The sequence below is a fragment of the Penaeus japonicus genome, unplaced genomic scaffold (assembly GCF_977035675.1).
Source record: "Penaeus japonicus unplaced genomic scaffold, GWHDUDI00000001_assembly GWHDUDI00000010, whole genome shotgun sequence".
NCBI classification, from domain to species: domain Eukaryota; kingdom Metazoa; phylum Arthropoda; class Malacostraca; order Decapoda; family Penaeidae; genus Penaeus; species Penaeus japonicus.
In genome coordinates, this window is record NW_028234412.1 from 6,296,802 (window position 1) to 6,309,301 (window position 12,500).

Below are 12,500 nucleotides of genomic sequence, written 5' to 3' on the forward strand. Positions count from 1 at the left end.
TGTAAAAGGAAAAAATATTCTTATGCTTGACATATGTCTTGTTATTATTCTTTAATTATATGTTGCTGTTTTTCACCAGGAACCCCCCATAAATGATCTAATCTCAAGTTCCTTATTTACTTCCTCCTTTTCTTTTATTTTCTTTTATTTTCGTCCTTCTTGATTTTCCCACCAAAAGGAATTATACGCTTTACGGATCCCGCAATTAGAACTTAGTCATATTTTGGGGATATATTTTAATTTTGTCCACTTTATTTTGTACTTCAGAAAATTTATGACTGATTTGAAATGTCACAATCCGTCATAGAGTTTCCTTTGTTTGTGCATGAAAGAAATGTCGCAACTGTGGTAAATTGTGATTCTAGACGTGTGAAGAAAATGTCATAGCGGTAGTAATTTAAGTATTAGTGGGTGTAAGAATGCTAACCTTGGCAATATTGATAATCGATAAGATGATAAAGGTGCTGATTATTGAGACAACGATAATACTAGCGAATAAATGATACTCTGGAGGACAATACTGTACTTTTCTGATGATTTGTCTGTTAGGTTTGATAGTGTTATATTGAAGTGAGCAATTTAAGTATATCATAGAAAACAAAGTTAGATCACTTTAACATTTAGCCAAAGTTATTTATAGAGGAAAATATTAAATCTGAATTTAGACTCTCAAAGCAAGCAATTTCATTTTTTAAAAATATTTTTAAACCTTTATAGGCTATGAATTAACCTCTTCTGGATAATTAAACAAACCTTAAAAATCTCCTTTTTTTGTAGGGCTATTAAATCACTATCATACAATTTTAACCGGGGGAATACTTTCCATTTTGAAGGGGAATGCTGCGGGGGTCAAAAATGCCGGGGGTTCGAAATCAGGCCTCAAAATCAATTGATGGCGGCACAATGGCCTCCGCCGGATCTGGCTTTTGAATTGGCAACACATGCTGTACCACCCGTCCTGTGTGGGTTAATGCTATTTTGTCATGTATATATACATATATATTTTTCCTATTTTATTATTTTATTTCTTAGCTCTCTAGTAATCAATACAATTTTGTTCTATTTTGTATCTTCTGAACCATTGGAATGATCTATAGATATTGGCTTCATACCCTATCAGAAAGTAGTATCAGGCGCGTGATTGGTCGGATCGTTATCACTTCTTGCCTCCTAGAGCACACTAACTTGGCTCCATGGAAGGCCTCTCAGGAAATGTGGAGGAGCTGAATCTTTAGCTATCCATAGGGCCGACTAACAAGGGCCCTCTTTTACTTTGTAATGATGTGGATCTTAGTTTGGTAGATTGGTTAGCAAATCAGAAAAATTCCTCGTTGCAGATTCAATTTTTTTATTTTTATTATTAGTGTGTATTATTATTATTATTACTGTTATTATTATTATTATTATTATTATTATTATTATTATTATTATTATTATTATTATTATTATTACTATTACTATTACTATTACTATTACTATTATATTATATATATATATATATATATATATATATATATATATATATATATATTATATATATATATATATATATATATATATATATATATATATATATATATAGACTGGGAAAGAATTTAAGGAAGGACATGAAGTTTATCAGGAATATTATGGGATAAACAATGAAAACAGTTATGATGATTATAAAATACACAATAGGGTACAAATAATTATTCATATGCAATTTCTAGACGGCTGTACACCTATAACACTCCTTATATTAGGTTTTATCAGAGTCACATTAGAGTGGCAAGAGCACCAGCCAGTGACCTTGCCAACAGTGGCATAGCATCAAGAATCGCCGCAGCCTTGTCACCTCTGATGCTCTGGAAAAGGATAACAAACCGTCATCACCTATATCTAGAGAGATAAAGTTTGGAATGGTTCCTTAGTAAGGTCTAGAAGGTCTCTTTTTCCCAAAATATATGTAATGTTGGTTCATTATCATTTTCTGCAGTGATTGCTTGCCAGTCTAATAACTTCCAATATCATTACTCTAGATAGATGTCATTCACCGAAATTTCATAGAGACATACTAGACATCACAAGCAATCCATCAATACCAAATTATAAGTATTGGCAATGTAGACCTTTTCCGTGCGTTTCTTTTATTCTTACTAGTAATAAAGAGTGTGACTAGGTCTAAGAATGTTCCGCTTTTCTTCTTTACTTTGAACATTTTGAAAGGGAATTATCGTTTGCTTTGTATATCAGTATACAATAAAAACATTTATTTGAAATAATGAAAGATGTGAAAAGTTCTCTCAATGGATAAGAACTGTCAACTATTGAAGTTAACCAATTTAATCAAAGTGGTTATTCAAAGTCAGGAGAAAGTAATTAGAATACATTGTGTAAGAGAGAGACAGACAATGGTTTTAGGGCAAAGTGAAAAGATTAATTACAGTTATCCTAAGCCTGTTCAGAGTTCTTTGCAGATCCTTGGATAGCGTACTTAGAACTATGATTTTCCGTACTTTGGCATAGATGGAGCTGTAATTTTCTGTTCATTGGTATACTTTGAACTATAATTTTGATAAAAATCAATATCGAATGTCCATGTAAAGTTTTACAGCTTATGATAAATGCCACAGACTGTAAGTGGTTTTACTTTGGAAAAGTTTTTTTTTTCTGCTGCCATTTGATAATGAATTTAACAATTAGATAGAAGAAGTTTATATGCCTGATCAATTAAATTACATTTATGTAATTTACTATTACAGAAGTGAATACAAGTTAGTGTGTTTGTGTGTATGGGTGTGTAGATGCTTACATTCTATATCATCATATTCAGTATCTTTATTTCCTGTAAATATTTAAATTTTCTAATGTATGCCACTAATGTCCGATGTTTTTCATTGTAGGATAAAGGCCAGTGTCTGGGAGACATTAGCACCATATATATTTAGCCAAGATGGGTGATGGAATGCTGTCCCTGTCTTGGAACAACCACCATGCTACTTTCTGTGATATATTAACTAAATTAAGAGAAAAGGTAAGTTTTGTAATATATGTGTTCATGGGTTTTCAAATGGGTGCTTATATAGATCGATGATATTTTGTATTGTTTATGTTATCCTTAAGAAAGATGATATCTTTAATTTTTTATTTTGTTGAAGCATTAAACATCTAATGATTTACTCCTTTTTACAGGAAAGCTACACAGATGTAACACTGTCCTGTGAGGGAAAGTTTTACCCGTTGCATAAGTTAGTTTTGTCAACATGTAGTGAATACTTTGAGAGAATATTTGAGAAAACCCCATGTAAACACCCAGTGATTGTGCTAAATGACATTAAGTGTAGAGAACTCGAGGCACTGCTGAGCTATATGTACGCTGGGGAAGTGAGTGTGCCCCAGAGCAATCTAGCAATGCTGATAAAAGTGGCTGAGGTCCTGCAGATTAAGGGCCTAGCAGTACCTGACACACCCCCAACTCCTGCCAAATCTAAGTCAAGTTCTCTGGAGTCTGGGGTCGACAGAGGCAGCCCGCACCCCCCGAAAAGACGCAGAACAGAGGAGAGACTTGTAGATACCACTAGAACGATGCACGAACCCACCAGTCCCAATGTCAGAGTGAACCCCACTGACAAAGGAAGGCAGGTGACCCACGAAGAATTGCATACGAGGAAAGACCAGGAAGGATCTGACGACCCTCTTGCAATATCTGATCTTGGAGTAAGTATAGTTAGCAGGAAAATGGGCTATCTGGATATCACTAATTGTTAATGATATTGCAATATTTGGCATTATTGATTACCATCTCCTCCCCTTCAGCAGGAAGATTATTACGCAGCTGAGATCAAGGAGGAGATTATCGAGGACGTGGTTGACAGCGAAGGCAATCAGGCAGGAAGGACAGATCACAACTTAGACTACGATGCTCAGCTTGCCCCCTTCAAGAGCGAGGGCAACAGTAGAGACAGTATACCAGGACACACGAGCTCAGCGGAGTACAGCGACCCACAGTACGAACACCTCAACCCCTCCAGTATGCAGACGAGCGAAATGAACCCAGGACCCTCGGAAATCATTGAGGTTTGTGTCCTCTTCGTGTCGCAAATATCTTCTTTCACTCACATTTTAGGCTTCCTTAGGTCAAGCGTGCGAGTTTTTGTTGTATTGTCAACCTATTCTGCGGTGTGGGTAGAATACATACCAAGGTTTACAGATGATTTGCTGTTCTCTTATTTATTTTCATTCTTTTACCATATGAAGGTTCCCTAGTTCACGAAGGAATGATTTTTTCTTTGTTCCCTTTTGTTGTCCGATTATTCCTAGTCTTTCGTAGGATTGCAGGTTTCTTGTTTATTTTGGATAATTGTGTTATTAATTCTAGTTCAGGGAAGGAACGGGGCCTACTTACTTTTTTATACGTCCATCTCTTACAGTGGCAGGACGGCATAGTTGAATCAGATGTGGTTTCTGGGGAAGGCTGCAGTGGGGTAGGCCTCCTTCAACCCTCATCGCCCATGCTAAGTCAGCAAACGCCGCAGCTTCTAGCACAGCAAGGGGTCAGTGTCCTGTTTTTCTTCTAGTGTGTTCACTTTAGGATTACTGCATGCCCGAGGTATGTTCTCTCATCACGTATGTGTTTGCGTTCAGATGTGTTTGTTTTTGTTTTTGTTTTGTTTGTGTGTTTGTTTTTTGTGTTTTTGTATGTGTGTCTGTGTTCATATGTGTTTGTGTGTATTCATGTGTGTTTTTTGTGCTCTTCTGTGTTTGTTTGTGTTTGTGTGTATTTGTTTGTGTCTATGTGTATTTTTTTTGGTTTTGTGTGTGTGTGTGTGTGTGTGTGTGTGTGTGTGTGTGTGTGTGTGTGTGTGTGTGTGTGTGTGTGTGTGTGCGTGCGTGCGTAGGTGTGTCTGTTTGTGTGTGTTTTTGTGAGTGTGTGTATATGTACTGGAGAAAAATATAGAAGTGTATATACCCTCATAAGATGAGAGAACAAAGGGCTAAAGCATGCATGCAGTGTTTTAATTTCAACCAATTTTTTCTTCAAACTTTTTTCTTTTATATTTCTTGTTTTAGTTTATTTAGTTTATCACAAAAGTATATCATCTGCAATTTTTTTAGTGATCCTAAAGTGAACACAAGTTATACTCTCTAGTGAAATACCATTTTATAGATAGCTATGTGTGCATAAGTTTGTGCACTTTTATACCATGTACCTTAAATTACCGAAGACTAAGATATCTCTCCTACATAAAAAAAAAGAAAGATCCTAATCCTCGTATAAGCGACATAAAAGAAACTAGAAACATAATGAATTAAATATGAAAAAAAGGAAAGTATATAAGAGAAATAAAGATTCTGTGAACGCCATCGCAATGTTGCTCCCACATATATTGTGTGATAGAAGGAACAGTGAGATAAGTGGTTTAATTTTTTGCAACCACTGTGTAGATATTATATATTGGAAACAAAGAATGGGATGCAATCTTATTCTAACAGCAGGAGGTGTAGATATATCTTGCTCAGATTTTTGCGTTGATATTTATATGGAAAAATTAAGAGGCTATATAAGTGACTGTTTTTTTGTTTTGTTTTTTATTCAATAAGATATTAATTTGGGGTGTAAGATAATTTATTTGAAAATGGTTTGTTCATGGGTAAAGATAATGTGATAATGTGTGTATATATATATATATATATTTATATATTTATACACACATACACATATATATATATATATATATATATATATATATATATATATATATATATAGAGAGAGAGAGAGAGAGAGAGAGAGAGAGAGAGAGAGAGAGAGAGAGAGAGAGAGAGAGAGAGAGAGAGAGAGAGAGAGAGAAATAAAAAATCACACCTCATGCCACACAAAAGTTTCAATAATCTCAACCAAACCTTAATCTTACAATACCATCTGTATGTACAACTCGGTCCTATATCAACCTCCACAGTATATTACCGAGAGAGGAGAAGTAGTGGCTGAAAAGTATGCTTCATGGGAGAGGGGAGGTCCTGATTTCAACCCTCTAGTTTTTGTATCCTTGTGATGTAAATACACCCATATTGATTGAACTTGGAAGAACTTAATGCCTAGTTTGTGGCCTTCCTTGCTCCACAGACTTCTCTTTCATATGGCTTGCAAGAACTTGATGAGCTTGCAATGTATGCCAATGCAAGCTGGTAAGGAGGTAGTTTCAGGCAACAGGGGGGATATTAACATCAGTACAGAAGGGAAATGGCAGATAGGGTTGGACTCAACCTTTGTGATAGGACAAGTCATTGGAATCAGTATAGAAATTGAGAGAAAAGCATCTTGATTTCCAGTACACAGAATGATACTTTAATATTTGATAACAATATCAGCTTTTCACTTCAGGCTATGATAATATTATACTCTTAACTTTCATCTTGTTTGCTGTAAGTAAAGAATTTAGATATTTTGCATTGTCAGTCAAGATGTTATGCAAGACAATGCTTTCTCTGCAGCATGTGACATAAAAACCTGAAATTTCAGTAAGGAGTAACAGTAACACGACTGTCATGACTAATAGTAACCAGTGTTGCCAGACTTAGCATTTTTTATTCATTGAATTATTAATTTAGAATTCCAATCATATTTTTAAAATGAATTGGAATTGATAATGGTATCAGAATCGAGACTTTTCAGTGGAATATGTATCAGTACCAAAATTATTATTGTTGTCCCATTACTAATCTAAACTTATATGCTGGTCCAGATTGTTACTGAATCATCCTCGACATTCTTTTGTTTTCTTGTTGTAATTTCTTACAGGAAGAGGAAGTGCTCCTGCCCATAAGCTTTGGGTATGTTTTGGTACTTGCAAATTAGTTAGCTGTTTATTCCAACAACAAACTCTTTAGCTTGATGGATCATCTTAACCCTCTCGTGACGGGTGGTACACTACTGTACCGCGCATATTAGGCCCGTTCGCTGGGGACGCGATACGGCGTCGTTTATTCAATTGATTTAGGCCTATGTGTTTGAGAGCCCCGGCATTGTGACATGCAAGGCTGGAATGCCCCCGGCATGAATGGGTTAAGGTGCAATGTGACTGTCTTATCCCAAAGGAACCAGATGCACCCTGGGGATTATCATCAGGCTTTTGGTATGCTATCAGGGGAACTAGAAAAGCCAGATGACCTTGACTGTTCTCTGCTTAGATCCTGCCTAAATTTCTTTTAGGGGCAGTGAATATGTATAGTATATACTCATCTTAGAAATTAGATTTGATTGTTCACTTAAAGCTTCCTTCCGTGACAGTCGAAATTGCGAGCTATTTATTCCATCAATAATGAGGACCTGTGTGACTCTTTAGTATCACTTTGTAAATATATCATATATAGACTTTTATTTCATACCTTAAGTCTAGAAAATGATAGAAAATACACACGTCTTAAGATACCCAGCCCAGGCAGAACATCTTGAGATTTGGCCTGTGTCAGAAGGGTTAAAAGGATATGTAAATGTTTGAATTGAATGTCTGTATTGCTTTTTTAGAAAGCAATACTGAAACAGTTAGTACAGAAAAAAATGAACACTTGAGACTGAGGATAGATGAAATGGTAACATTTTTAATACAAATATGAATAATTGTGAACACTTGAGATATTTCTCTTTGTATATACCCATTAGTTTTAAAGAGAAATATTTTATTTCTTACTGAAATAATAGGTCAAGAAATAAGATGAAAATGAGGTACAGGCTGTCTTGCTATGCATTGCAGATAATATTTTGAAACATAATATTTTGCATTGGAAGTGAATCAATGAGTTCCTTAGCAGATATGAGGAAAATATATGTTATTTGAAGAAATGAGAGGCATGGACAAATGTGATGTAATTCTTCATTTATACAGACCAGCAACTAGAGCAGGTCACTAGTATTTTTGCCTCTTAGGATATATACTTCTTCCTTTTCTCAATCTCCTCTTCTTTTGTTCCATTTCTCCTTTTTCTTTGTGCGGTAAACTTACAGGTTTTGAATAAAATTAAGTGTTTATCCTTGAATTTTGAATCTATAGCTCTGATGCCATTGCACAGGAAGTATCCCTGTATTCAAGAAGGTTCAATGGTTGTGTTTGAAAATCCAACAGACTGAATCCAACAGAAAGGCATGAGGATAGTATATGGTACAAAACTGAAAACCAGTTTCACCTTCTCAGAATCAGAAAGAGATACCATAGACACAAGTACTGTAAAGTGAAAGCTTAAGCAGTATTTTCTGTGATGTGTACAATACATTCAAGTACAATGTATGTACTTGAACAAGTTGCTTTTTTAAGAATCATATGATGTCCTGAATTTGAGTAGATTTTTTTTTTTTTTACTATATCTATATGTGGAATTTGTAATAAATGATATTTTAAACATACTTTGTCTCTCAAAGATATAGGATAAGTTTGTTTTTGAATATTGTATACTTTGTTGTGTAGAGATCATGCTTTATCCATAACATGTGTAACCATAACCACAGATGATGATTCAGATTGTGATTGTGATATACAATAAGTAGATTAAGTTTTGTCAGAAAAGCGATGGATGAATTTATTGATGCATAAGACAAATTATTCATGATTTTTCTCTTTGGCAGTAAGTGCAGCATTGCCCCTTTGAGAGATTTTGAGTCTATGTATATATTTGTAGAATTTGTCTTTTCTTATGTGAACGAAGGAAACTGAAGTGAAATTTAAAAATTGCTATGGCATTGCTGCTTGAAATATTGTTTGTAAATACACAATGTTTGTACAAGTAGAGCTGTATTATAGTGCTCAATAGGTTTGCAGCTGGATCATGTAGAGGGAGGTAATTTTAGAAACAGCCTTTTTTTTAAGTAGTCAGCAATAAAAAAGGTTTTTGTAGATAACTTTTTCTGTTTTCATTTATGCACTTTCAGGCAATTCAAAATATATTTGTTACTGGCAAAAATGTTGTATGATGCATTATTTTTTTTCTTTCCTTTGCATAAGTTACCCCTTTAAAGTATATATATATATTTTTTTATATACATATATATAACATTTATAATGTAGTTTGCCTAGTTAACCCATTAGCAGCGGATGGCATGATTTGCTGCAAAGGCAGAGTCGGTCATAGACGCGGATGGCATCATGCCAGACATGTAAAACAGCCATCCTATTGCACAGACCTTTTTTTAATACCGCGACCAATGGGTTAAGAACCACATTGCTGTTGAAGTCTGATAATCAAACAGAAGAGTGGAGAATTAGGTAAATCTCCATCTTAACTCAAAGACACTGAGTATGTTTCTGAGGTGGGTGGTTCGCTGGCAGGGAGTGTTCGCCGTTTCCAGAATTATTTTCTGAGGGTGCAGCTTTGTGTGACACCACCCCTCCAGTATCATTGCTCTGACATCTGACTCTTGTGCTCGATTTGAGGGTTTACACTGTGAGGTATATAGTTTGCATTTCATCACTTCTTGAAAGGTAATATACTAATATTTTGTATATATTCCATACTTTCCGATCATGTAAAGGAAGTAACATAAGTTTATCATTTCACTCCACTAACAACATAATTATTTTAGTAAATAACTCAGTATTAATGAAGACAAGCAGAAACAAGTTAACCCTATGACGACGGTGCGCCACACCCTTGTGACACAGCTGAATTCCAGATGCCGGGGCGTCATGCCAGTGTGACGTTTCCAATGCAACATTGCAATGGCCCGGCGTGGGGGTTTTCACTTAGCGCGTGCCCCGTCAGGAAAGGGTTAATATGCAAGTATAATGGGCTGTATACATACCATCCAGCTATTAGGCTCATTTTATCATGACTATGTACATGTTATCAGCACCATTGGGCTAAACATGCTGTGGAGTCCTTTCAGCTTGAAATTCCCTTTTGTCTGCCTCTTCTTTATTCATTATTATTATTATTATTATTATTATTATTATTATTATAATTATTATAATTATTATTATTATTATTTTTTTTTTTTTTTTTTTTTTTTTTTTTTTTTTTTTTATAGATACTGATGTGTCAATATTGTATGAAATTTTAAGTCACTGCTTGTTTTGGCCTTATTATTGCACTGTTTGTTACAGTTTGGTGTTGTGGCATATATTGTATTCTGTGCACTAATGCCCCAGGTTTGAAAGAAAAAAAAACAACAATTTGTTTCACTTTTTAGATGTGAAAATAGTGGTCAACAGTATTTTCTTGCATCAAAATTTGGAAGCTACTGATGTTTGCTAAGATCCAAGTTATATACCTCAACTGTGGTGTATGCTCAATTATTTTCAGTTTCATTCTGCAGGACTTCAGACCCCTTCTGCATATAACCAGTCTTGAATGTCTGAGGAAGCTCATATAAATGTATTTGGACATATGACATTTGATTGGAGCTGGCTTGATTGAGCATGACCCCTTAAAAACTGGCGGGTCTGTTTTTCCGATTTTTTCATTTCCAGCTACACCCCCTCCAAAATTACTCCCATTCCTTCATTTTCTTGTACCTTGCCATCTCACTGTGCTAACCTGACAACCTCCTGGCACCTATAGTGACAAGTGAATAAATGTGGTAAGAATAGAATGAGTTCTTGTAATATGTTGTAGTATGTATGGTATGTACATTCCCCCACAAACACCTGACAGTGTTTCTGCTTCTTTTCAATGTGAATTGAAATAGTAAGTATATAATAGGAATTCTTGTACTGTATATCATGTTCGCCCTCCTTCACTTGCGATCAATTCCATACCCCTGGTACCCCCATCCACAATTACCCTTCCAATAATATAAAGTTATACATAATTGTCTTATGTTTTACTATTAGACACTGTTGTTGAGGTCCCATTAATATTGACTTTAGATACTTCTGTGCCTCTCCAGCCATGCACTTTGGGAAATGCAAACATCACTATAAACCCAGGGGAGTGTAGGCAGTTTTCCCTACAGGAGAGCAATCATTCTTTTAACACATATGGCATTTATTACTTTTTGGGGTTATTTATTACCTGACCATTTGGTGCGGCGAATGACTTTGGTGATAGGGTTTGATTCATCATTTTCATCAGAGCTGAAATATATGCACCACTCTTCTTTCATGTTGACACTTGAACTTTCAGGTATTACATTCAGTCTGTATGTGGCTTTCTTCCTAGTCTTAAGATCAAAAGAACCAAGACAACTGACCTCACCTTTCAACTGTACTTCAAAACTTTACGAAGCAAACTGACACACTGCAATGGAACATGTGTTCCGAATTTACTATTTATCTGCGCTTTCCTCACTTCCTTTTAAATTCAACAAGCAGTTTCTTTGCAGAATTTATTTCCATCACAGTCTCCAGGCTAAATCTTTTATATAGCTCTTCTAATTCTACCACATTTGTATGGAGTTTGCCATTCCATATATGCTCTATTGCATGGAAATTCCTTATACACTCTATTTAGTCCTCAGATGGAATTAAATTTGTCTAAGAAATCACATTTTGCAAGGGGTCTGTGGGGTATTATCTCTCAATGTCCAAAGTCATAACATCTTGCATGTTACAACCCCTTTGTCTCTAAACCATACCCCATACTTACAAACAGTACAAAACATACAGGAAGTAAAGGTGTTCATGTCCATATTATATACTGAAGGCATAGGGGTAACACAGCATGAATTGAATTAACAGGACATTGAGGACCATGAGTTCAGTAAGGTTAGTGAATATAGGGGAGTGAGAACACCATGGTAGGCTGGCTTATGACCAGTAGTGACTCTTCAAATTGTTTTGCTTCTAGCAAGTTTTTGGTGTATGGAATGTTTTTCTGGAATGTAGATCCTTACAGCAAACTCTCTTTAGGGAAACAAAAAAGGCCATATTTTCACATGTTTGAAGATGTAAGGATCTGGGATTTTTTGTTTGTTTGTTATTTCTCTGTGATGCATATTAATATCTCAAACCATGAAGGAAAAATAGCAACTATAATCTGAAGCAAATGCTCGCTTTGACACCCATCCCAGAAAGAGTGACATTGATAATGTCTTTTAGCCCATCTTTATGGATATCAAGAAGAGGTGAACCAAAAATCCAGAATAGAGTGTCCAAAGCCCAAAGTCCAGGATTTTAAGCCCTGTGTGACACCTCCTTCAATCAACAGATAGTAGCACTGGAGGGCTCGTCAGCAATGGCGGTGATGGCCAGAGTCCGCGGAGGGTATACACGCTGGACGCCCGAGGAACGGCTCCTGATCGCCAAGGCCTGCATAAGGATGGGGCCCAACAAGGCTGCCAGGGAGCTCTCTAGGACCCTCAACAAGAAGCTGAGCAAGTCCACCGTCCAGAATATCCACAAGCAGTACCTGGAGAGGCTGACAAAGCGGCAGCTGGTCAATGCATCATCCAATCTCCCCCACGGGAGGCAAGGACAATGAGAGAAGGATACTCGGTAGTCCACTGGGGGCTTCAGTTCATGGTTATTTTTGGCGTTGGAGGCTGATGCTGTGTTACCATTTCTGCTCTTTTTAAAACTGAGAAATAGTGATA

General features: G+C 35.9%; 1 protein-coding gene across 10 annotated transcripts in view; it reads left to right on the forward strand.

Moving 5' to 3' along the window:
• The window catches only part of LOC122262896 (uncharacterized), a 32,541-nt gene that overhangs the window by 1,027 nt on the left and 19,014 nt on the right, over positions 1 to 12,500 (forward strand). For 7 of the 10 annotated variants that reach the window (XM_043031093.2, XM_043031096.2, XM_043031103.2 and 4 more), the window contains exons 2-5: positions 2,883 to 3,013; positions 3,172 to 3,696; positions 3,796 to 4,056; positions 4,410 to 4,532. In XM_043031093.2, coding sequence (XP_042887027.2) covers positions 2,933 to 3,013; positions 3,172 to 3,696; positions 3,796 to 4,056; positions 4,410 to 4,532 — 990 coding nt within the window. In that variant the 5' untranslated portion in view covers positions 2,883 to 2,932. Of the gene's footprint in view, positions 1 to 2,882; positions 3,014 to 3,171; positions 3,697 to 3,795; positions 4,057 to 4,409; positions 4,533 to 12,115 lie in introns of all 10 variants that reach the window. The other 3 variants (XM_043031102.2, XM_043031101.2, XM_043031095.2) reach the window with 3 other exon arrangements.